Here is a 24,637-nt window from a genome sequence, read left to right as displayed (position 1 = left end):
ACGGGCTCCTCTCTGCACACACGGGAGAGCTGGAGCAAGGCATCAGAGGACGAGTCAGTGAATTAAACAAGCCAACTTACAGTCTAGAATATAACCTGACAGTAGAGTAGAAGCTTCCTTGGTGGCTCAGTGGTCAAGAATCTGCCTGCCCATGCAGGAGATGAGGGTTCGAGCCCTGGAAGATCCCCTGGAGAGGGAAATGGCAACCCACTCCAGTATTCTTGCCTGGGAAGTCCCATGGACAGAGGAGCCTGGAGGGCTACAGTCCATGGGGTTGAAAAGAGTCAAACATGACTTAGTGACTCAACAACAACAAGAATAAGAATGAACCAGTTTAAACTCCGCTGACTTGAACAGATTCTAGAGATGACACCTCTCCCTGGGCTGAGGCAGATTCCACCTGTTGAGTTTCGAGAGGACCCACTCTGGTTTCTAACCCCTGGAAGGGGCAGCTGTGTTGTTCCCCAGGCCTCCTACCCTTGGAAGGTGCTGGTGAGTTGGAGATAAAAGGCAAGGCCACAGGAGTCCTAGTCCTTCCTTAATCTCCTCCTGGTTCCCAGGCCTGCAGGTTCACTGAATGAAGAGCTTGCATGAAAATCCCGTAGACTGAGGAGCCTGGCGGGTTACAATCCATGAGTTATCATTGCAAAGAGCTGGACATGACTGAGCGTGCATGCACGTGCCTGTCCGCACCCCAACTCCTAGGGCACCAGACCTAGAAAAGACTTTAGCCACTGTCTGGACCAGCCCATCACCTGATTCCACGGAGAGGCCAGAGAGGTGAAGCGGCTTCTTCAAGGACACACAGCTGCCCAGGGCAGGAAGGTCAAGGTCCTGTACCTCACTTTGTCTTCTCTTTCCTCTAATCTTTTACTCCTTACTCCTTCTCTGACCTTTGGAGCTTCGTAACCCTTCCCCCTCCACTCCATTCTTCCTTTTCCCTGTGGCCCACAGTCTTTGTCCCGGCAGGTCCTGGTCTTTAGGAAGACTCCGAGCCCCTGAGAGAGCCTGCCCCCGTTTCTTCTCTGACCCAGGGTGTGGGCTGCTTTCGGCACCATGGCCTTTTCATCAAGGTTTGCCTTCTGGGAGCAAAAGGAAAGTTACACTTCAAAATCTTTGTGCTTTTTCCCTCTGTGCTTGGCATGGCGTGTGCGGGCAGGAGACTGGCTGGTGGGAGAGGGAGCTTTGGGACCTGGCGATGGACTGGGGCATGTGTACTGGGGGGTTGGGTAGAAGGACCGGGGGCACTGTGAACTCCCTCTTCTTGCCTGGATGGGCTCTTCTGCTGGGTCATGCTCCTCCCCGAGCTCCACCTCTGGTAAGCTGAGCTGCCTTTTGTCCCACGGGTGCCCCTCCAAGTTAACCCCTCATGCCCTCTGCACCCTGCGGCTGCTCTGACTCACCCCCGGGGAACTTGAGCTGCTGTGAAGGGACCACTGGGAATGGCTTTGGCTCTGAGGCCTCAGAACTGGGTCTCCCCAAGTCTGGGGTCTGTGATGGGGAGGGCGAGAAGGAGCCAGGAGTGAAGAGCCAGGCCAGTTGACTTCCTGGGGCCAGAGGGTGATTCTGGCTACAGACCTGCGCGTGCCTTTGTGCTGTGCACAGTCCCCAGCTGGGCAATGACCTCCAGCAGACAGAACCCTCTGGTGGGGGAGGGGCGATGAGTCAGCCTCAGGCTAAATCCAGACCTGAGCTCAGAGCTGGGTCTGGTGTCACAGCCATCTCAGGGGGCTGCCATGCCTCACCACTTGGGAAAGACCCTTGGGGCCCTAAGCTTGAGCCACCCAGAAGGAGGACAGACTTGGAGCTGGCGAAGGACACTGAGTGGACTTGGAGTCTGGGCCATCGCTGGGCCCGAGCTAACAGCACTGCGTGCCGTAATGAGTGTGTCTGGGTGGTGTGTGAACACTCGCTGACCCTCTAACCTGTGTGCCCGGGAACTAATGCACGGTGTGATGGGGGATGGGTGGCGTGGGCCTTTGCGGGGGCGTCAGATGCAGACCTAGACTCTCCTTCCTTTCCTCTCCACCAGCCCCTGTCTGCCTGTTCTCTGCTCCAGTCCCAAATTTCTAAAGTTGTGGAGTCCCCTCTGATGAATAATGGCCTTTTCCCCTCTGTCCATGGCAGTGTGAACTCACTTTGAAGCTTGAGCCCACTGAAAATAGCTCTATGGGCTATTAGCTTTAAAACTGCAGCAGCCATCACGCTGGTCAGTGCCCCCAGGCATTGCTAATTAGAGCTCAAAATCAGCCATGGACCCTGACTACACAAGGAGAGTCCCCGTGGGTGGATAATTAAAATGATTCTGGATGCGTTTCTAAGGATCTTTTCCTTTAGGAATCAAGGACAGCTTCCCATGCTCCTGTCTCTGGTGAAGACCTGTCTTTTTCCTCTAGTCCTAAGTGACTGGGGGAAAAAGAGAAATGAAAGCCACTGGGACTGCCTGAGCTTTTGAAGGGAGGGATGCTAGTGAGCGGGAGAGGAGAAGCCTCACCCAGACCAGAGGCCTGGCCCTCTGGATCTGTTCTGAGCCAGGCTCTGAGCTGAAAGAACCATCAGAGCAGCCATAGTGTCTGTTCTTTTCCCAGACACGTTACGGTCACTGCCGTCTGCCCCTGACTCTGCTCCTCCTCTCTAACTCAGGCCAGCCAGCTTCCAGGCCAGGCACAGACCCCAGAGCCCAGGCATCTTTCCTCCTTTCCCCTCCTCCACCCCTCCCAACCTTGGGGTTGCCTCCCTCAGCTGCATGGTTGGCAGAGTTCTGTGGGTCTGATGTTGGGAAGATATCTGGTCTCCTAAATTCCTGCCTCTGCCCAGCTTCCTGTCTCCAGCCAGAGCTCAGCTGGCTGGTGGGGAAGGCATGCAGACTCTGTGCTGGGGAAATCGTACCGACCTGGAGGCCAGCCTGATTGGGCCGCCTATTCACTCCACACTGAGCTCTGCAGGCCCCATACACAGGGGTCCTTCCCCCGCCTCAGTCCCAGGGTCAGGGGGCTCTTGTTCAGACCACCTCCTGTTTGAGCTGGGAATGGCTCTTGTAGTTCAGCCTGAGTTGAACTCGCTGGATGCTTCCTATAAGCAAGGCCATGATGTCACTCTCATGGGTGGACCTCTGTAGGCAGCCCACGTGGGCCACATGGCTGGTCACTGAGGGCAAAGGATCCGTGGCTCTAACCCCCCGCAGAGATGCTTCATCCTTGAAGTTGTCCCTGGACAATCTTGGCCCCAGGGTAGGATAACTGTTGCCCAGGTCCAGAGCCCCAGGACTCCTAAGCACTCAGGAGCTCTGCCTCTAGGAGGGAGTGACAGCTTGGATATTTACTTCCTGTGCTTTCACTGCCGGGTCTCCCCACTCTGACCTCTGACTTGCCTGTGACTTCTTCTGTCTGCTCCCTCAGGTTAAAGAGGAGGACAAAGCTCTCCCGAAGCCTGGCCCTCCTGCCAAAGAGGAAGGGGCTGTAAGTGGTTCTCCCAGACCCGTGCGTGTGTGCGTGTGTGTGTGTGTGTGTGTGTGTGTGTGTAAGAGAGAGAGGAAGTGAGTGAGTGAGTTGTGTGTCCACGCGGTCTGTGTCTGGGAGGCAGTTCCATGGAGCCGGCAGGCCTGCTAGCATGCCCCTTCTCGTGTCGGGTGGCTAGAGGGAAGGCCACTAAAGTGATGGGAAGAACAGCAAATGTGATGCCAACCTGGGGTGTGTGAAGGAGATGGCAGTGCCAGGCATTTTGGGGACCTCTCCCTAACTCCCCTCTCCTTCATTCCTTCCTATTGTCCTGGTTTCCCGAACTCTCTGGGGCTGGAGAGGCATGGGTGGGATCTCTCTTAGGTGGGCGAGCGTCACATGAGAGCTCAGCTGTTGAGACTCCGCGTCCTGCTCTGATGGCACAAGACAAGGTGGGGAGGGACCTCACTGCAGCTGCCGCCATCTCTTCCTAAGACCCCGTCAGCTGCTCGGTGCGGGCAACCCGGAGGCAGGCGCCAGCCACCTGGTGCCATAACCCCCACCAGTCATTCTGCCTTGGGACAGAGGCAGATAAAGGGACAGTGACCCTGAATAAAGCTGGACACTTTTAAGGCAAGAGGGGAGAGAGTTGTACAGCAGCCGGGTCCAGAGATGTGCAGTTAGGCGAAGGCTGCTGTTGGCCCAGCGGGCAGGAGGGCCCAGGGCTCTGGGACTGCTGGGTCATGGAACAGATCCAAACTTCGCTACCCCAGAAGGTGCCTGCCCTCCCCCCGCCCCCCTTCCGTGGGTGGAGATTTGATTAGCCAGGAGTTAACGGCTTCTACCTGATCTGTAAGCAGTCCTGCAAGGCCAGGGTGATTTCAAAGGGATATGTTTGAGATCTGTGAGGGAGGGGCCTTAGAGCATGCCAGCTCTGGAGGGAGAATTAGATGTAAAGAGCTTAAAAGACTGCCTGGCACATAATAAGCTCCGTATGATGTTAGCAGTTCCTAGCATCATCACTGTGATCATCAGCTTCAGTTAGAGGGTGTGAGAGGAAAGCCAGAAGGGAGTGGAGCTTGGGACGTGGGACCCAGCAGTAGGGGCCACATCAGCTCTGTAGGGCCCTATATGCCACTGAACACTCAACCCAAGAGCTTGAGGAGGAGCTTGAGGCCTCCCTTCCCCTTCCCCACCCCTGCAGCAAGGCCACCCCTGCCGCTGAGGCTTGGGCTGAGGTCACTTGGCTCAGCTCTGCTCAGGACATGGGTCTCAGTCCACACACGGCAGCCAGAGGTCTGTCCACCTCTCTGAGCGCCTTCCTGTATATCAGCAGAGTGTCTGCCAGCCCCTCTCAGAGCCTGGTACCCAGGAACAGCCTAGAACCAAGGTTTGGTAGAACAAGGACTCAAGCACATCTCATGAATGGCAGGGGCTTACCTGACCAGCAAGGGGCCCCCAGATTGACCTGGCTACCCCAGGCAGAGTGGCCGTCTTTGCAGGAGGCTGCCCTGCCATACTAGCCAACCTGGTCTGCCCTGCCCAGTGGCAACCCCTGGGGACCACAAACTGTCCCCACCAGGCAGAATGTCACAGCGTCTCCGGGGGACTCCTGGGTGCCCAGAAGTGGGCTGAGCCAGGGCCCCAGCTCTGAGCAGAGCGGAGCTGTGGTTGCTTGAGTGCTTAACCCTTTGAGTGCCGCAGCTGCCCCCTCTTCCTCCTGTTATTCTGCACGTACACTCTGGGTGTCAGGAGGTCTCCAGCCCTTTAGAGGTTTGCACAAGGAAAACGGCAGGGAGAGTGGCAGAAAGCAGGCTGGGGTGGAAGCTTCCTGGGCCAGCACTGGTTTTCCGCAGCCCTGGAGAGCTCGGGTGAGGAATGGATGGTGGCCACAGACCAGAGGAGTCAGGAGGGAAAAGGCTTGGCATGTCTGAGGGCTGAGAATTCCTTCCCGGCTGTGGTTTTCATTGGGATGGGCAGGCTCCAGCGCTGACTGCTGAGAAAGCCAGGTCATAGGAGGACCACAGAGGCAGGAAGGCCCAGAGGTAGGCACAAGATTTAATGGTAGGAATGGGTGTTTGGCTTTACTGTGCTGCCTATCTGATGTGTTTGGTCTGTGAGGGAGTGGGCTTCCCTGGATCCGAGCTTGATTGCTGTCCTGATGTAACCCCGTATTGCTGGGGTGCCTCCTGGGCCTTTGGAAATCCTGTGCCGGCTTCTCAAAGCTCAGCCTGGAGATGGACAGCAGGTGCTGTCTGTGCTCTGTGGGAGAGAGAAGCCAAACTCTTCGATGCAATTGTTCTATCTGGAGGATAGAACGGGGGCTTCCTGGGGCGGCCTCTTGGAGCTTGTGTTGTCTGTTGAATGAATGGAAGGTCTCTGTGACCAGGCGTGAGGGCACACCTCTGGGTAGGGTGGGCAGGGACACAGGGCCTGCTGCTAATGTCTTCCTGTATTTGTGTGACTGTAGCCAGAGGGCAGCTCAAAGGGCAGCAGTGGCCCATCTAAGAGTCCTCAGCCTTCCACCAGCCCTGTGCCCTCTGAGCCTCCCCAGAGAGCCAAGAGCCCTGCGTCCACCCCAGCCATGAACGGCCCGGCGGCTACCTCAGCGGATGGCCCCAGCGAGGAGGCCCAGGGCCTGTCCCGGAAGAGGGTGGCAAACGCAGTGAGGAAGGTGGTGAGCAGGGTGCTGCCTGGTGAGGAGCCTGGGAGCGCCAAGGAGCCTCCGGGCAGAGGGGTCCGATCCCCTGAGCACCCGGCTCGAGGCAAAAAAGGAGAAAAGGCAGCCCCTGGCCCCAAGCCGTCACCCCCACCTGCCCCCCCTCCTCCGCCTAAGCCTGAAGCGAAGAAGGAGGCGCCCAAGGACGAGCTCTCTGTGGGCCTGCGGAGCCTGATGTCCCGGGGCCGGGGCAAGGACCACAAGCCGCGGGGCAGGCAGTCTCCTGGGAAAGCGGAGAAGCCCTCCTCCAGCCAGGAGCCAGGCCCCTCGGGGAAGCCAGGCCCCTCGGGGAAACCAGGCTCCCCGGCCCTGCCGGAAGAGCTGGCGGACCCAGGCTCCGCTGGCCCGAACCTCAAGTCGAACCTCACTGGATTGCAGCCGAACAAGTCAGCAGTCCCTGATGCGCAGCAGGAGGTACCCGAGTGTGTCACTAACCGCCCGGTCCCCTCACTGTCCTCGACGGAGGGCTGGCAGTCAGCTTCCCCAGGCTCTTTTGCACAAGCCCCGCATGACTGCAAAGAAGCTGGGCCCGGGCCACGTGCTGATGGCAGGGCTGCATGGCTTTCTTTTATCGAACGCCAGAACCCAGGGGCCCTGTTGACTGCATGGAGCTGCTCTTTTCTCACTCTTGCGTGGGAGGCGGGGCCTGGCCCTGAGCCCCACACCATGTCAGCAGGAGGCGCCACATCCCAAGCTGCCCGTCAGAGTCTTAGCAGATACTGCGAGGTAGAAAGCATTTCTGAGGTCAGGTGGCCTGTGCTCACACGTTGCCGCCAGCCCCTCACTCCTGTGGGCCCTCAGCATCTCGGAGCCTTCTGCTGTCACATGGGGTTCATATCGGTCTACCGTCTCTCCTCTGAAGCCCTTGGGGCCACAAGTATTTTGGAAATGAGTGATTTTTGTATTTGGGAGTGTCTAACAATGTACATAATGAGCAGCAACCCGTGACCAAGCACATTCTTTCCACAAGAAAACGATGACCCAGCTCAGTGGTAAAGAACCCACCTGCCAGAGCAGGAGATGCAGGTTCGATCCCTTAGTCGGGAAGAGCCCCTGGAGAAGGAAATGGCAACCCACTCCAATATGCTGGCCTGGGAAATCCCATGGACAGAGGAGCCTGGCAGGCCACAGTCCACAGGGGTCGCAGAGAGTCAGCCACGACTGAGCACGCAGTGGTGCTGATAAGTGTTGTTGATGCCGTCCCTGCCGTCATGGTTTCCTCAGGCCTGGGCAGCTGTCCCCTGCTGTCCCCTCTGGCAGCAGGACTCTTGAGGAATGCTAGGCCTGAGTGGCAAAGGAGCACAGTGGGCCCCCCTTTGGATCTGGGGTTCCCATCTGTCCACAGTGTCCTCTGGGTGGGACAGGAAGCTGAGAGGCACAGTGGAGGGCTGAGGACGATCCATCCAGCCCCTTTCCCTGGAAGGTGATGCCTGCTTGGCTGGTCTTTGGGTTTGGGAGCATTTCTCTTCAAGCTTTGCCATTTTGTGAACCCTTCTGGGGCCTCATGGGGTTGCATAGGGGAGTGGGGTACGTGCCAAGTTTCACTACTGCTTCTCTGTGCTCCTTCTGGCTGGAAGGGGACAGTTGGGGACGTGGGGGCAGGGTACTTCCTAAAGGCCTGTCCTGTCCCCCAGGCCATAGAGGCCTACCTCTCTGACTGCTACTTGCTAGGATTCCTAAGGTCCCAGACCCGCCTTGCTCCCCATTCCATTCTTCCTGGGCTTTGAAGAACTGAGAGGGGAGCAGCCGCAGCGCCCCCATCCTGCCTGGCCCACTCTGCCTCAGGGAAGTGACGACCTGGCACACAGGAGTTGGCAGGGGCATTTTGGCTGGATGGGCTGGTCGTGAGTTGAACCGCTAGCCCCTAAGGAGACCCTCCAAGGAGCCAGAGAGGGTCATATGCCTGGTCCTGGGCCGGCTGCCCTCCCTCTGGCTCTCTGGCCCCCTGCCTCTCTCTGGGGTGGAGTTGAGGCTGAGATGGGCCCTGACCTGGAGTTCAGCCATGTGTTTCCTGGGCCTGGGGTGGGGGCCAGAGGATGCATGGGAGAACGGGCCATCTAGGAGCTGAAAGGGTTAAGGTGGTGGAGAGAATTAACCCTAGAGCTCCCAGGCACCTTTTTTTATTCTCATGGGTGTGTGCTAAGTTGCTTTAGTAATGTCCAACTCTTTGTGACCCCAGGGACTGTAGCCCACCAGGCTCCTCTGTCCATGGGATTCTCCAGGCAAGAATACTGGAGTGGGTTGCCACATCCTCCTCCAGGGGATCTTCCCAACCCAGGCATCAAACCTCTGTCTCCTACGACTCCTGCATTGCAGGCAGATTCTTCACCTTTGAGAGAGCAAGGAAGCCCTTTTATTTTCATTTGATAGCTTAAAAGCTTAAAGTGGTGCTTTGCTTGCCTCACTGACCTTATTCCACTTACCCATGGGGGGTCCCAGTGGCTTCCTGAGCTAGAAGCTTGGTGTGCTGTGCCCCTAACCTTCCCCGGGGCCAGGACTAATGGTGGTTTGACCTTTAGGCTGGAGCTGCCCCCGAGGTCTGGCTGAGCCCCACAGAGGAGGCCCACCGGCGGCTCGAGAGGATCTTCACAGCTCCAGTAATGCTGCCTCTCACCTGTGGTTCCGAGTCTCTGGTCTCTTTGCGGGGGCTGCCAGCGACTGTGTGTGTCCAACCATGGAAGGGGGTCCCCCTGGTGGCCTGGAGGCCCGCACAAGGGCTTCCCATGTGAAGAAATGAGAGAAGGGCAGGGCGGGCGGTCTGAGCACAGTGAGGTCTGTTCCTCCAGGGAACCCATGGGAGGGGCCCCTCCTGGCTGGAGATCTGTCCCGCTCCTCTGGCCCCAGTCTCTTGCCCCAGAGAGCCTGTCTTGGTGCCAGGACCTAGTGGGTGTGAGGCAGGGAGCAGTCACTCTCCTTTTTCGATCAAACCCTGATTCTCCAGACCCAAGTGGGGCTCTGAACTCCTTGCCCATTTCTCACAGGCAAGGTCCAAGGCCGGGCGGCCTCCCCTTCGTTTCTAGAAAGGCCCTGGAGTAACCAGACTGAGATGGGGAGGTGGAGGCTGGCCGCAGGCTCTGGACACAGTCTGTGGTCCTTGGGCAGCTGGCAGGTGCACCTGGATAGGTGCAGCCTCTGCGTGCCGTGGGGCGGGAGTGTGGCGGGGGTGCCGTGGGACTTTGAGGAAGGGATCCTAGACACGGGGCTGCTGGTGGTCTTGTTTGATGAGCGACGCAGAGGTGACAGGTCTGAAAGACCGCCCTTGGCGTGGGGAGTGGCACCCTCGGGTGGGTGTTTGGAGGCCAGGGACAGCCCATGCTGGCGTCTGGTGGCTACAGGGGAGCTAGGCTGGGCAGTTCCCGGGAGATCGGGCCACAGGCTCCCAGGGGCCTCGGGCCCTGCAGTGGTGAGGTGGCCTGGCCTAACAACACAGAAGAGGAGGCTGTTGCAGTGTAGACTAGATGGCCAGCCCAGGAGAGACTGTGGCCAGAGGCAGGGAGGCTGCCACCTGCCACAGGGAACGACTTATCAGAGCATCTGCATTAAGGAGTCTGATGGTGACAAGTGTTTCTTCGCCACCCAGGGCCTCTCCTTACCTGGTCTGGCCTCTCCTTACCTGGGTGCAATGCGCCTGCCCCGGCCAGCCCCCTCACCTCCTGGGGATGGGTCCCTCTTCCCCCCTACTTGGCCCGGGGTGCTTGCTGAAGGGGACACGTGGACAGCCTGCTTGTCTTCACCCCTCTTCTCTCTCTCTCTTTCTCCTTTGCCTGCCGCTGGTAGCTGGACCCTGGGGCCGCCTCTCCTGCCCACAGCCAGGTAGGGCACTCCTGCCCCCCTCAGGAGCCCTCCGGTGACCACCCGCCACCCCCGGCCTGTACCTGGGCTGGCGTCTGTGCTCGGGCCTCGTGCTGGAGTGTAAGGCCTCTTTCCCCTTCTGGCTCCCAGCTGGTATCTGGGGGGACCCCCCGGGGGAGGCGATGCCGCGAGCTGGACATGGGGCCGCCGCTCTGTGTCCAGCCCCGGAGGAGCGTCTAGGCCTCTGTGGCGCGAGGTTCTCAGCCACTGAAGCCCGAGGGCCTGGCCAGAGTGTCGGTTCCTAGCTGTTTCAGTCCCCGCGGCCTCTGGGTGTGTGTCTTCGCTCAGTCGTGTCCGACTCTGTGTGACCCTGTGGATTGTAGCCCTCCAAGCTCCTCTGTCCATGGGATTCTCCAGGCAAGAATACTGGAGTGGGTTGCCATGCCTTCCTCCGGGGCATCTTCCCGACCCAGGGATCAAACCCGAGTCTCCTGTGTCTCCAGCTCTGGGTGGAGAAAGCTTTCCTGAATCTCTACCCGGCGCCCCCCACCACCTCCGCCCCCCTGGCCTCCGCCCCCACCCCGCACCGCCGGCCTCTGGAGCCTGAAAAAGCACCTCCTCTGTCTCCCCCTGCTGGCCAGTGTGGGAACCTCTCTTCGGGTTAGCTTTAAAGGAGTTAGTTGAGTGAGTTAGAGCCCCTTATCCTTTGATGTCATTAGTCACCAAACATCTGACTCCTACAACGTGCCCGTTCAAGACAAAGGTTTCCCCTATCTCATGATTTCTCTTTAAGTAATTTTGTTTTATAAAGCCAATTTTTTTCAAATATAAATATCTAACCTTTTTTAAAGATGTCTTATTTAAACGGTGGCAGCCCCATGAAGGTGATCCTCCTGTTTGAGGGGTAATTTCACCCGTCCACGATGTGCAGAGTCTAGAGACCACTGTGTTAGCCATCCTTCTGACTCTAGAGCCCGGGAGGGATGAAGCGAGGGAGAGGGAGTGATCTGAAGCTGGAATCCACCCTGGGAGTAGGACACAGATCTTTTTCTTTCAGCTCCAAGAAATGTAATAGAGAACATACTTATTGTTACTATTTGTTCTTGTCCTTTCTGATCCCTCACCTAGAGGATCAGTGTTACAGAGCAGTGTCTATACGTTGGCCCCAGGCCTTGTGAGGGTGGGGGACTCTAAGGGACTAATAATACCTCTGAGCTGGGGACCCCCAGAGAGCTGGGAGTTAGGGCTAGTTTGAGGACTGCTCATGCCCTGGTGAGGGGGGTGACCATCTCCCCATGAGGCCACTGGATGAATCCTGCTGCCCTTTCACCCACAAGACAAAAGGACCCTGATGGGCCGTGTGGGCTGAGCCCCTCTCCCATTTGCCCAGCTCCCCCAGGCACCATTTCTGCCCAGCTCAAGTCATCTTAGGGGGTGCCAGGTTTGGCAGCCCCACACCGTGACAGTGCCCGTGAATGCTTCTTTCTGACTGGTGACCACCTGGGCCTCCAGGGGCTCCCCACCCCTTTATACCCATGTCCATGCCCATTCGTGTGGAATGCATGTTTCTTCCTGCATTTGACAGAGCAGTGCTGCCCCGCCCCCCGCCTCATGTCCCCGGCCACGCCGCTTCATGCCCTTGTATGGCCTCAGCATGTCCATATGGTTCTGGGCCCCTTCCAGGGAGGTGTGGAGGGGGCACAGTAGGCTGGCATGTGCATCTGAACACAGCCCCTGCCAGGAGAGCATCCTCTGGAGGGAAGGTCAGGGACGAGGCTAGGACTCCAGACCTTCCCATCAGTTTGCACTGAGTCCCCGGGGGGACATTCTCAGATTTGAGGACATGCCTTTTCCCCGCTTGGTGAAGAAGGGACTGTCAGGTGGATGATGGAGAAGCTGGGCCTGTGAGGTCACAGCAGCTGCAGCCCAGGGTGAGGGCTGGGGCCGCAGAATATGGACAGTCCAGGCTTCGCAGGGAGGGGACAGGAGGGCGGCTGGTGATTTGCTCTCCTGGGATCTGTTGTCTCCTGGGCACATCCATCATGTGTCCCTGTCTTTCTTCTCTGACATCTCTGATGTCTCTTGTCCCCCTCGCCCAGTGGCTCATCCGGAAGCCCCTCCTGTCACGCATCTCCCCTCCCGCTGTCCCTGCATGCTTTCCAGAACAGGCTCCGACTCTCTGTCCTTCCCCTCCCTCTGGCAGGTGAAGACAGAAGAGCAGATCACAGCCGAGGAAGCCTGGTATGAGACAGAGAAGGTGTGGCTTGTCCATAAGGATGGCTTCTCGCTGGGTGAGTCTGGGGAGGCCCAGGGGGCAGGTGCCTGGGCCCCTCTGGCTTCAGGACTAGGCGGCTGGTGGGCCTCTGGGTCTGGCCAGGGCTGGGTGGTGCATGGGGAGAAGGTGGGGCCGTGAAGGCCCCAGAGAGGACTGCCGTGGCTTCCCAGGCCCATGTCTGTCTGTCTGTCTGTCTGTCTCTGCTCTGCAGCCACTCAGCTCAAATCCAAGGAGCTCAGCCTGCCCGAGGGGAAGGTGCGCGTGAAGCTCGACCACGATGGGGCCGTCCTGGATGTGGATGAGGATGACGTGGAGAAGGTTTGTGGGAGGCTGGTGGAGGGCACCAGAGGAGGGCCCTGCCGGGCTGGGCAGGCTGTCTGCTGGCGTGGCCAACCAGATCTGCTTCTTCTTCGGTGCCCACCTGTCTGTCCCATCCCGCAGGCCAATGCTCCCTCCTGCGACCGTCTGGAGGATCTGGCCTCGTTGGTGTACCTCAACGAGTCTAGCGTCCTGCACAGTCTGCGCCAGCGCTACGGTGCCAGCCTGCTGCACACATACGCCGGCCCCAGCCTGCTGGTCCTCAGTCCCCGAGGGGCCCCGGCCGTGTACTCGGAGAAGGTGCAGCCCCACAGACCCACCACCCTCTACCTCCCCACGTCGCCCACCTTCCCTGGCTTTGCCCCTTCCACTTGGCATCCCACAGGGCTCTTGTCCACACTCACAGTGACCTTGGGGACAGGAGTCCCCCCCCCCCCACCACCACCTCGCATAGAGGCCAGGACTTGACTAGTATCTGCACTTCCATGTATGACCTTAGCCTCCGAACTTTCTGGCTCCTCTGGAGTGAAAAGCCCAGAAAGGTGTGGGTCTCGGGGGTGAGGGCTGTCCACATGGGGCCAGCTAAGAGTGCCCACCCCTTCTTTCCATCCCTCACACCCAAGGTGATGCACATGTTCAAGGGGTGTCGGCGGGAGGACATGGCCCCGCACATCTACGCAGTAGCCCAGACCGCGTACAGGGCGATGCTTATGAGCCGTCAGGACCAGTCCATCATCCTCTTGGGCAGCAGTGGCAGTGGCAAGACCACCAGCTGCCAGCATCTGGTGCAATATTTGGCCACCATCGCAGGCACCAGCGGGAACAAGGTGTTCTCTGGTGAGGCAGAGGCAACCAGGGAAACAGAAGGGACTGGAGGGGGCGGGGTAGGACCGGAGAGGGGGTGGAGCTGGATAGGGGGCGGGGCTGGAGAGGGGGTGGAACTGGATAGGGGGCGGGGTAGGACCGGAGAGGGGTGGAGCTGGATAGGGGGCGGGGCTGGAGAGGGGCGGGGCTGGAGAGGGGGTGGGGATGGAGGCCCTGCCAAGACACCAGCTCTTTTACCCCCCCCCGGGCCTCTCTGTGTCCTCAAAACCCCTCTGTCCCCAGCAGTTCTGGTGTGAGTAACTGAGCCTTTGGGTACTAGGGGAGCAGCTACGGGCTGGGCCTCCGATTCTGCCTGGGCCTCTGGAGCCTGTGGCTGGGGGCGAGCAGCGCCTGGCCCTCCTGACAGCCCCGGGGCCTGTTTTCTGCAGTGGACAAGTGGCAGGCTCTGTCCACCCTCCTGGAGTCCTTTGGGAACAGCCCCACCGTCATGAACGGCAACGCCACCCGCTTCTCCCAGATCCTCTCCCTGGACTTTGACCAGGCTGGCCAGGTGGCCTCCGCGTCTGTTCAGGTGAGGGGCATGCAGGGCGGTAAGAGACTGGCTGCCTGGTTTCCATGCCTAGAAGGCAGACTCTCTCCTGCGCCTCGTTTGCCTGAGACTCTGCCCCAGTGAAATGGACCCCAGCCCCAGCAGGGCTGTCCGGCTTTGCCCAGAGCCTCCACATTCTGCCCACCCGCTGTGCCTCCTGCCCTGGGTGGGGCATGGCTTGGCTTCCTGCCTATCCTGGGGTGGCCCACACCTTAGTTGCTCAGGGCCTTCTCTCGGCCTGATTGACCCATGCGGGACTGGCCTGTCAGTAAAGTAAGGCCCACCCTCTGAGGTTGGTTCCCTTCCGTGCTTGTGAAATAGCTCATCCCGAGTGCCTGGTTCCCCTGGCGGCTGGGTTGGGTGGCAGGGCATGTGATCTTCCCCAGCTCTGGGGTCTGCCCCACACTTGCCTATGAGGTGATCTGGCCTCTGGTTGAGCTCCTGGAGAATAAGATGCAGCTGCTCGTTGCCACGGGCCTGGTTGGGGAAGCCTGACCTGGGCCTGCCCTCCAGCCCACATACCCTCTATGCTGTGCTGCAGACCATGCTTCTGGAAAAGCTGCGTGTGGCCCGACGTCCAGCCGGTGAGGCCACATTCAACATCTTCTACTACCTGCTGGCCTGTGGGGATGGCACCCTCAGGTGAGTGGGACAGAGGGCACTGGGAGGATGCTGTGGGCTCCCACCCACTGACAGCTCCTGGGATTTGCCCCCGATTATATCCCATGCCAGTTGTTTATTTCATGGCTGCTATGTGTTAGGCTCTGAGCTAGGCCCTGGAGGTGATGAGCTGAAAGAGCCATAGGCCTTGCCCAGCAGGAGCTCCCTGGCCTTGGACCCCCGGCCCCTGGCTATAGGTGAGGGGCACCATTGACACTTCAGCATTCCCAGGGCCTGGCTAGGATCTCTGCTCCCCGTGACACCAGATCTGGAGAGGAAAGCACCCCAGGGTGCAGGTGGTCAGGGACTTGCCTGCAGTCCCATGGCTAGTGTGGGGCTGAGCTGGTGTTAGAGCCCACACAGGGGCCAAAGCCTAAGCCTTTTTTCCATTGCCCTCCACGCTGGCCCCCTTGCCTCGATGCTGGCTCCTCTGCCAGGCTCCCCCTTGCCTCGATGCTGGCTCCTCTGCCAGGCTCTTCCCTTTAGACCTTCAGGCTTGCTGTCTGTGTTCACTGAAAAAAGGATAAATGATAAGGCTGAGCAAGCAGCCCAGGGTGCTAGCCTCGCATGCGGGCCAGTTAGGAAAGGTGCCTGACGGGAGGGCATGGTGGAGAGACAGAACTGAGTCGAGGCAGAGTCTCTGCCTCCACCCTGGTGGGGAGATGGACTTGGTGTGGGGACCCAGCCCTGCGCTGACGCCTCGTGTGTACCCCTAGGACAGAGCTCCACTTGAACCACTTGGCAGAGAACAATGTGTTTGGGATTGTGCCGCTGGCCAAGGTGAGGGGCCTATGGTGAGGGTCGGGGGGTGCGGTGGTTGGCAGCCCGGGGCCTCGGAGTAGGAGAAGCTTCGGGTGGCCTGGAGTACCCCAGGGGAATAGCAAGAACCCGGCTCAGGCTGGGTGGTGGTACCCCAGCCTGGGCTGCCCTGAGGGCCTGGCAGCATGAGGATGGCTGAAGGGACACCCCATCTGAGATCCTCTGCCCATGTACCCATCTGACCCTGCAGCCTGAGGAGAAGCAGAAGGCGGCTCAGCAGTTCAGTAAGCTCCAGTCGGCCATGAAGGTGCTGGGCGTCTCCCCGGACGAACAGAAAGCCTGCTGGCTCATCCTGGCTGCCATCTACCACCTGGGGGCTGCAGGCGCCACCAAAGGTAACCCACAGTGGAGCCCAGCGGGCTGGCTGGTCACCCTGGAGAGCGGGTGGGCACCCGGCCTGCCCCCAGTTCATCTTCGCCCTGCACATACTTGCCTGTTATCAGACGCCTCTCTCTGGCTTGTCCCTTTTCCCAGTCCCCCTCATCAGAACAGAAGCCTCTAAACACCCAGAGGAGCGTCTCTGCCAGTGATGGCCAGAGGCCTGAGGTGACAGTGGCCGGAAGTGCTGTGAACAGCAGGGGGCTTGGGAATTTGGAGGCCCTGGGGAAAGACTAGGGCACGAACTCAGAGTAGCGTGCCCCCGCCCAGAATAACTCTCCTTCTGTTCCCTTCCTGACAGAGGCCCCCGAGGAGCAAGCGGGTAACTGACCTTGACCCCGACCAGGGGTGTAGGGGCCACCGTGCCCTGTCTTGGTGCTTGCCCTGGGCTCTCTCTGGGGGCTGGGCTTTTTCTATCAGAGCAGAGGGCACTGGCCTGGGAGAAGCCCCAGGTTTGAGGGTAGAGAGGGTGCCTGTGGGCAGCGGGACTTCTCAGAGCCCCAGGAACAGCTGCTTCTACGTGTTTTGTGTACAGATCCTTGAACCTCTCAGGATGCCCTCCCTGGGGCATAGATGAGGAAGGGTGTTTTGCTTCCTGGGGCTTCCCAAGGCCAGTTTCCCCTCAATCTTCCCTAGTCTTCACTGGTTTGGTATTTAAGTGCCTCTTCCTCTTGCATGTCAGGGTGGAGACCACTAGGGGGCAGCAGGCGCTATGGCTATTAAGGGCCTCTTCCTCTTGCATGTCAGGGTGGTGGCCACTAGGGGGCAGCAGGAGCCGTGGTATCGAATGGGCTGCAGCTTCAGCATTAGTGCTAGTGCTTGGGGTCTCACGAATGGCTGGAGCTTGGTTGTGGCTTGGTCTGCCTTCCTCCGAGATGATATGGATGGGCCGGCGCTCTGAGCGCCTCTTCACCCCTTTCTCCTCCTGTGTAGAGAAAGGGCTGCTGCTTCTGAATGGCACCTGGGGCACTGGCTTCATTTTCCTCTGGGATATGAAGGGCCCCAGGCTGTCAGCAGGAGTGAGGAAGCACTGGTGGGTGGGAGGGAGGGTGGACGCAGGAAAGAGCAGGCATCGTAAGGTAGGTACCTTATGATCCCAGCAGGTGGCATCCCTGGCAAAGAGGAAGCCGGCTCAGAGTTAAAGCTGTCTCCACACTTGTGGATGGGCGGGTGGATGGCCGTATGGTTGTGTGTTGAGGACGTTCTTTCCCTCTGAGGAGGTGACAGCCCAGGTTTCCTGTAGCCCTACTCAGTGCTGACTGCATGTGGAGAGCTCTGAGGGCGTCAGCACATGGACCTTGTTGAGCAGCGTCTGTTAGCTCTTTAGAGTTTCCAGGATTTGCTAGGGGTGTGTGTGTGTATGTGCACGTGTGTGTATGTGTGGTAGAAAGTATTTGTGGGTCTCTTTCTGTGTGTGTGACTGTGATTATATCCATACAAATACTATGAGGCTGTGAATGTGTGCACATGTGTGTGTGTGTGTTTGTGTTTCTGAGTTTCTGAATGGGGGCTGTGTTCTCTGTCTGGCTCATCTTCACAAACCCCCACCCCCCACAGGCCCTTCCCTGGGCCTGGCAGGCTCAGCAGATGACTGTTTGCTAACACGCTGTTTTTCTTTGCATGCTGCATGCTGGGTCCTTTGCCTTACAGAAGCTGCCGAAGGTAAAACCTTATTTCTTGTTAGCGTTCCCTAATTGCCGCGATTAGACACGTGTTGGTGAGGCGCGTCGTCCCAGTCCCCTGCGGCTCTTTCTTGCCTCCCCACTGTTGGGCCACAGTGGATATTTGAGATCTCCCCTGGTGGATGCCTCGGGCGAAGGGGAAGGGTCCTAGTGTGTCCACGGAGTGGGGGTGGGGGCGCCAGTACTCTTCTGATACGGATCCCCCCACCACCACCAGGCACAGGCTGGTCTTGTGCTTTTCCCAGGTAGGCCGGCTCATCTTCTGTCCTTCCCCACCGCTGGCACCTGGAGCCAAGTCCTCTAAAGGGGCTTTCCCAGCTGTTGGGGAGCCCTCTGGTGGCCGCAGCATGGAGTTACCTCCTCTTTTTGGATCTGCTCATTCTCTCCAAGGGGCTTCCCTGGTGGCTCAGACAGTAAAGAATCTGCCAGCAATGCAGGAGGCTGGGGTTCAATCCCTAGGTGGGGAAGATCCCCCTGGAGAAGGAAATGGCAACCCACTCCAGTTTTCTTGCCTGGAGACTTCTACGGACAGAGGAGCCTGGAGGGGAGGGAGTCCGTGGGGTCACAAAGAGTCGGAAACGCCACCCCTAAGAGACACAGGCAGCACTGGCAGCTGCTGGTTGTCCCTGTTATGCCTGAAGCCCTTGCTGATGTCGTCAGGGCTGAGTTTCTTCCTTCTAGAGGGTGCCTGTTCCCTATCGCTATGGGCGAGGGAGCCGAAGGGTACAGTGGTCATCAAGCAGCCTGAGGAAGGAGACCCAAGATGCTAGATTCTTTTTTCTACTTCACAGCTGGACGCAGGCAGTTTGCTCGCCACGAGTGGGCCCAGAAGGCTGCGTACCTGCTGGGCTGCAGCCTGGAAGAGCTCTCCTCAGCCATCTTCAAGCACCACCACCAGGGTGGCACCCTGCAGCGCTCCACGTCCTTCCGCCAGGGCCCCGAGGAGAGCAGCCTGGGTGACGGCACAGGTACCCGAGTCCTGTGTGGTCGGAGGCCGCTTCCAGGGTGCACTGCCATCTCCGGGTGGGCAGACTGTTGGGCGAACAGATGCTCCGTGCTGCCTGGGCCTGGGTGGGGTGGGTAGGGAGCATGCCCAGGTATGGAGTCCCAGGGAGCAGGAGATAGAGCTGACTTTCTTGCCCACAGGCCCAAAACTGAGTGCGCTGGAATGCTTGGAGGGCATGGCATCTGGCCTCTACAGCGAGCTCTTCACGCTTCTCATCTCCCTGGTGAACAGGTGGGTGCCAGGCACTCTCGGCTTCCTGGCCTGACAGAAGTAGGGTTGATGCCTTTTGTCTGTGGGGTCGCTGAGGCAGAGCCAGCCTCCACCAGCAGCTGAGTTCTCCCCTCAGGTCCTGGGCTCCTGGGCAGGGATGGGGATCGGGCTTAGGGCAGGGTGGGCTGCCTGGCCGCTGGGGCACCGCCCTGGGGGGCTCTGACCCGGCTCTCCCCGGGCAGGGCTCTCAAGTCCAGCCAGCACTCGCTCTGCTCCGTGATGATTGTGGACACCCCAGGCTTCCAGAACCCTGACCAGGGTGGGTCGGCCCGTGGGGCCTCCTTTGAGGAGCTGTGCCACAACTATGCCCAGGACCGGCTACAGAGGCTCTTCCACGAGCGGACCTTCATTCAGGAGTTGGAGAGACACAAGGAGGTAGCGCTTGACCTTGCCCTGCTGCCTAGCGCCCCCAGGCTCACCTGGCCCTGGCACACTCGGGGGTCGGGGGCATCTGCGGGTGCAGCGGATTCCCCGCCGGCTGCTCCCTGCCCAGCTCTTCACTCTGACACTTCTGTCCCCTGTGCTGTCTGAGCAGGAGGCATTTCCTGCCGAGGCTGCATCCTTTCTTGGTGGAGTTTGCTCTCCAAGAAGCCAAAGATGCTTGCAGGGTCCCTCCCTGGGGGCCCCTCTCTGCCCGCCTTCAAGGCCACCTGCCTTGGCCCATCTCCGGGCAGTTCCTGCCTCCACGTGTGTCTGGCCTGGCCTTCCCTGTCTCCTGATGTGTGAGGATGATGACTAATTATTAAGCCCTCCCCACCGCCTCCATAAAAGGGTATCCCAGATGGGATCTGAGAATCCTACCTCACGTGGAGCTGAGTTGAATGAGCTGGGGAGTTTGGGGGGGTGATATTTATCTTGGATGAGAGAAGATTCAGGAGGAAAATGATAGTTGTTCTTCAAGTGTTTCAAGGATGAGTATGTGAAATAGAGAGTGGGCCAACTCCAGGTGGCCAGATCAGCGGGTGTGAGTAACAGGAATGTGTATGAGACTTTATCTCACTGTGAAGGAGGTGAGGAGAAGTTAACTGCCCAGAGACACAGTGCGGGGCCTTGAGAGGTGGTGAGCGTCCGTCAGGCAGGCTGCTGGAGCATCCCTCCCGCTCTGATGGGACGCTGGACTTGCTCACCCCAGTGTCTCCCACCTGGCCTGCTCATAGGGCCGCTCATGGCCCCGTGCTCACTATCACCCCACCTTCCTTTCTAGGAGAACATCGAGCTGGCGTTTGACGACTTGGAGCCGGCCACAGATGACTCTGTGGCCGCCGTGGACCAGGCCTCCCATCAGTCCCTGGTAGGAATTCCAGGGAGGGCCTGGGCTGGCCTTTATCACCCGTCCCATTCTTCTCCCTCGGCAGAGTCCTCCCCTTGTGAGCTGCTGCGTGCCAGTCAGAGGGGGCACTGTGGGCAGGTGGGGGATGGGGGCGTGCAGCAGTCAGGCCTGGATACCAAGCACTTTGCAGTTGTGTGCCTGCCCTCAGCTGTCAGCCGGTCTGGCCAGGGAAGGGACAGTGTGGCCTTTGGCCCTGGTGCCGTAGGGAGCTTCGCCCCTGGGTATCTGAGCTCAGGCCCTGTCCCAGCTGTGCTTCAGGTATGTCTGTCAGGAGCCCTTGTACCACTTCCTTGCGGGTGAGGGCCTGGCTGGACCCAGAGGACACAGTCATCCCCTCCCCCTGTCCCCGAGTACAGGAACAAGCAGGGCAAGGAGGTGGCATTCTGCAGAGCAGGGCAAGGAGGTGGCATTCTGGCTGAATACGGATACAGTATACAGATATAAAACCAAGGGGCTGTGTAGGTGTGAGCCCTCGCCCCTCATTCTGGGGATGGGCCTTGTCACCCGCTGGGCAAGCATCTTGGGCACCTTGCTGCCTGGGGGACTTGCTGGCCTGATGGGCACTTGGCGTTTGGCAGTCGTCTTCAGTTAGGGAAGCTTCATAAGGTGCTTGATTGAAGAACCGGCAATTTTGCCAGGTTGCTGATCTCCGTCCTCTGCTTGGATCCCACCTCCTTTCCCCCCTCTCTGTGGGAAGGCTCTGACCCAGGGGCGGTGCCCCGAGAGAACGAGTATTCATCCCCCTGGGAGAAGTGCTTAATGTGCCCAAGTCCCCCACCTCCCAGAGGAAGTTGGCTTTTCTTCCTGATACCTGGGCCCCCACCAAGGCCTCCCTCTAGAGTCTTTGCCCTTCCCAGGAGGTGGGCCAGTTGGCCCAGGGGACTTACGTGCAGCAGTGGGTCAGGTGGTGTGTTTGGATAGCGCTTGGCGGTCTCTTCCTTCCTCTGACCTCCCTCGCCTGATGGGCCTTGGCATCAGCAGCTGCACCTCTGGGCAAAGGAGCCCCTTGGTGCCCCGCCCGCCACTCGCCCCTCCAGTGGCTGCCTGCTCGTTCCTGCCACACAGCTCCAGCTACTCTGTTGCCCACCTTCTGCTTCCTCCTAGTCAGCACAGACCTCCTTGGGCAGCTGGGGTCAAAGAGGGCACTTCTCTTACTTCTCTTGTCCCCAGTCCCTAGAGGCCAGCCAGAGTCTTTCCTGCCCAAGGAAGACCTGGGAACTGCATAGAAAAGGGACCCTCACACCTAGTTATTTGGTCTGTATGGGGAATTAGAAACAGAATTCAGTATTTCCACATTCTCTTGAAAAACTGGGGAATTTACCAACACTCTCATGCCCACGTTCTTCTAGGATGGCAGGTGGCTGCTGCTGAGTGCTGGCTGGTAGATGTGGGTACCTGCTCCCCGGTCACCCCAGCTCTGCCCATTTTAGCTGCCACATGCATTAAGTCAACCGTCTTAGGCTTTCGGCACTCAAGTTTATGACCCTGCAGTGACCCCACCCACAGAGCTCCAGGCCCTCTCTGTGTTCTCCTCTCCTGGGGGGACCAGGGGTCACCCCACAGCCGTCTCTTACCTCTTACTGACAGCCTTCTTTGGGCCAAGCTCTGTACTCAGAGCCTTACAGACCTGCCCTTTAAATGTGCCTGGAAGGTGATACCCAGAGAGTGCAGGCAACATGGGGCTCGCTCAAGCCCCCCGACCTCCAGGTGCTGCAGGTGGAGGACAGCCTCTGGACGTGGGCCTGGCGTTCATAAGAAGCCTCAGTCTTTCGGGACTTTGGACACAGGTCCTGGGAATCATGCCGTGCTGTGGGCTTTTCTCTCTGGCCCCTCTTTCTGCTTGCTGCCCACCTGCTCCGCAGGATGGCAGCCGTGAGAGGCAGGAGCTGGAGTGTGTGTGTGTGTATCTCTGTAGCATGTTCAGAGTGTGTGGTTGGGAACCAGCGGTGCTGGCCGCCCCTCCCCCCGCCCCGCCCCCTGCCACAGCTCCGTGTGCCCCCATGGGATTTCTTTCTGTCTCCACAGGTCCGCTCGCTGGCCCGCACAGACGAGGCGAGGGGCCTGCTGTGGTTGCTGGAAGAGGAGGCTCTGGTGCCAGGGGCCACAGAGGACACCCTCCTGGAGCGCCTCTTTTCCTACTACGGCCCAAAGGAAGGTGACAAAAAAGGTGGGTATGCCTGGAGGGCAGCGCCCCACTTCCTCTCCTGAGAACCTGGTTGTGTATATATGGGTTCAGCTGGCCTTGCCTGGGGTGGGGCTCACTGAGTCTGTGGGCTTTGGGGTGGGGGGTGCCTGGGCACTGATGATCTGAACCTTGCTTCCTCCCCACCCCCAAACCAGGCCAAAGCCCCCTCCTGCGCAGCAGCAAATCGCACCATTTCCTCCTGGGCCACAGCCACGGCACCAACTGGGTGGAGTACAACACAGCCGGCTGGCTGAGCTACACCAAGCAGAACCCAGCAGCCCAGAACGCCCCCCGGCTCCTACAGGACTCCCAGAAGTAAGAGCGCCACTCACTCTACCGGCCCTGGTTCTCTTCTTGCTGTTTGAGGGTTTCCTCTGCAGTGTCTCTGTTGGGTGAGGGAGGGGAGGTCTCCCCCACAGGGTCCCCCACACACACCCAGATAACCTGGACCCCTGGCCACGGTCATGTGGGGGTGGTGGGGCATCCTAGGAGCTGCGTGAAGGGGCAGCCGGCCTCTACAGGCTCCATGAATGAGACCTTTCCCCTCCTTGGCCTCCCCTCGCCCGGCAGAAAAATGATCAGCAACCTGTTTCTGGGCCGGGCGGGCGGCGCCACGGTGCTCTCAGGCTCCATCGCAGGCCTGGAGGGCGGCTCGCAGCTGGCGCTGCGCCGGGCCACCAGCATGCGGAAGACCTTCACCACGGGGATGGCGGCGGTCAAGAAGAAGTCCCTGTGCATCCAGATTAAGCTGCAGGTGGTGAGTGTGCCCACGGGGGTGCCAGGGCACTTCCAGAACGCTGGCAGGGGGCCGGGGGCCTCCTGGGCTCACCGAGGTCACCCGTGCCCACTCAGCACCCCACTGGCCTCGTTCGCAGCTTGCGGGGGTGTGGTGGGGGGCACGGCCCTTCCTCAGTGTTGCCGCCTGTGAGTGGTCTCCGGGGCCTGGTAGGGGCAGGATTGTCCAGGCTCAGCAGTGTCCTGGCTGAGGGAGGGGAGGAGGGCCACCTGCCATCCTGCCCAGAGTGGAGATGCTGGTGCCCCGGTCCCGCCTCCTGGCTCGGGCTGTCAGCTCCCACTGAGGGCCGATCCTTCCGCTTCGGCAGGACGCCCTCATTGACACCGTGAAGAAGTCCAAACTGCATTTCGTCCACTGCTTCCTGCCGGTGGCGGAGGGCTGGGCCGGGGAGCCCCGCTCTGCAGCCTCCCGCAGAGTCAGCAGCAGCAGCGAGCTGGACCTGCCCCCGGGAGAGCACTGCGAGGCCGGCGGCCTCCTGCCGCTGGACGTGCCACTGCTGCGGGCCCAGCTCCGGGGCTCCCGCCTGCTCGACGCCATGCGCATGTACCGCCAAGGTGGGGCCCTCTGTCCCAGAGCTGCCCCCGCCCCTCCCCACCGCTCTAACAGGACCCCCGCCCCGGGGTCTGGAGGGGAGCTGCTCCCCTCCCGTCTCCCACCGGCCCTGGACCTCGCTCTTCTCTGTCACCGCCTCCTCTGGGGTCTCTCCTTGCATCTCTCCAGCCGGGTCTTTTCCTTTCGCTCTTTCTCTCCATCCTGCTGATCTTCGTTCTCTTCCACAGTCCAGCCCTCTTCATCCCCGCCCCTCCACACCCAACATGCCCTGTCCCCACTGCTCTCTTCTTCCCCTCTCCTGGTCTGGGCAGGTCAGCTCTGCCCACAGCTGACCCAGTGTCCTACTGGAGCAGCTGCCTGTAAGAAGGGGCCAGCCCCCCAGTGAGAAATGAGGTGCTAACTCTTTCTGAAGAACTTGAAATTCCCAAGAAAGGTCAGATAGACCCTTTCTATGGAGGAATCTAGAAGAGGGGGCCAGAGAGAATGATAATAATAGTAGTTAACATCCTTTTATAGTATACCAGATGCTGTTCTAAAGCTACCACACAGATTAACTCATTTAATCCTCAGAACAACCTCATGAGATGTAGGTACTAGTACCATCCCCAGATGAGGGGACTGAGGCTCAGAGAGGGTAAGTAGCTTCCCCAAAGTCACACAGCTCATGAGTGGCAGAGCAGATCTGACCTAAGCAGACCAGCTTCCATGTAGTGTTTCATTTGCCCGAGATGTTATGAGTTGCCAGGTTTCTGCCCTCATCTCCCTTAGCTGGAGGAGTAGGCAGGCTACCACCCACCAACAACCAGGTCCCCATGATGCACCCCCAGGGGCACCGTCACTTTTTCTTAGCAGCCAGGGCCAGGAAACGGGCTCCCTGCCCTACTGAAAATAAATCATCGATCTGTCCCCACGTCTTGATATGGAGTTGGTGTTTATTATTTCAAAACCAGATTGTTACCGCTCTGAACCAAAATCAATGTGCTTTACTCAAACAAGCAGGTCGA

General features: G+C 59.3%; 1 protein-coding gene across 12 annotated transcripts in view; it reads left to right on the top strand.

Moving 5' to 3' along the window:
• MYO18A (myosin XVIIIA) overlaps positions 1–24,637 on the top strand; it is an 85,947-nt gene that overhangs the window by 29,038 nt on the left and 32,272 nt on the right. For 2 of the 12 annotated variants that reach the window (XM_052657338.1, XM_052657339.1), the window contains exons 2-22: positions 970–1,096; positions 3,400–3,458; positions 5,908–6,570; positions 8,676–8,789; positions 9,934–10,068; positions 12,152–12,239; positions 12,435–12,541; positions 12,665–12,841; positions 13,165–13,378; positions 13,795–13,937; positions 14,497–14,597; positions 15,332–15,395; positions 15,625–15,769; positions 18,286–18,462; positions 18,641–18,731; positions 18,953–19,145; positions 19,975–20,061; positions 22,126–22,267; positions 22,441–22,600; positions 22,856–23,042; positions 23,389–23,635. In XM_052657338.1, the coding sequence (XP_052513298.1) occupies positions 1,057–1,096; positions 3,400–3,458; positions 5,908–6,570; positions 8,676–8,789; positions 9,934–10,068; positions 12,152–12,239; positions 12,435–12,541; positions 12,665–12,841; positions 13,165–13,378; positions 13,795–13,937; positions 14,497–14,597; positions 15,332–15,395; positions 15,625–15,769; positions 18,286–18,462; positions 18,641–18,731; positions 18,953–19,145; positions 19,975–20,061; positions 22,126–22,267; positions 22,441–22,600; positions 22,856–23,042; positions 23,389–23,635 (3,334 nt within the window). In that variant the 5' untranslated portion in view covers positions 970–1,056. Of the gene's footprint in view, positions 1–808; positions 832–969; positions 1,097–1,122; positions 1,898–3,398; positions 3,459–5,907; positions 6,571–8,675; positions 8,790–9,933; positions 10,069–12,151; positions 12,240–12,434; positions 12,542–12,664; positions 12,842–13,164; positions 13,379–13,794; positions 13,938–14,496; positions 14,598–15,331; positions 15,396–15,624; positions 15,770–16,113; positions 16,135–17,462; positions 17,475–18,285; positions 18,463–18,640; positions 18,732–18,952; positions 19,146–19,974; positions 20,062–22,125; positions 22,268–22,440; positions 22,601–22,855; positions 23,043–23,388; positions 23,636–24,637 lie in introns of those variants that run through there. The other 10 variants (XM_052657330.1, XM_052657331.1, XM_052657340.1 and 7 more) reach the window with 9 other exon arrangements.

The sequence above is a fragment of the Budorcas taxicolor genome, chromosome 19 (genome assembly GCF_023091745.1).
Source record: "Budorcas taxicolor isolate Tak-1 chromosome 19, Takin1.1, whole genome shotgun sequence".
Classification (NCBI taxonomy): domain Eukaryota; kingdom Metazoa; phylum Chordata; class Mammalia; order Artiodactyla; family Bovidae; genus Budorcas; species Budorcas taxicolor.
The sequence above is the reverse complement of the archived record's forward strand: the minus strand, read 5'-3'. Positions and strand labels throughout refer to the sequence as shown.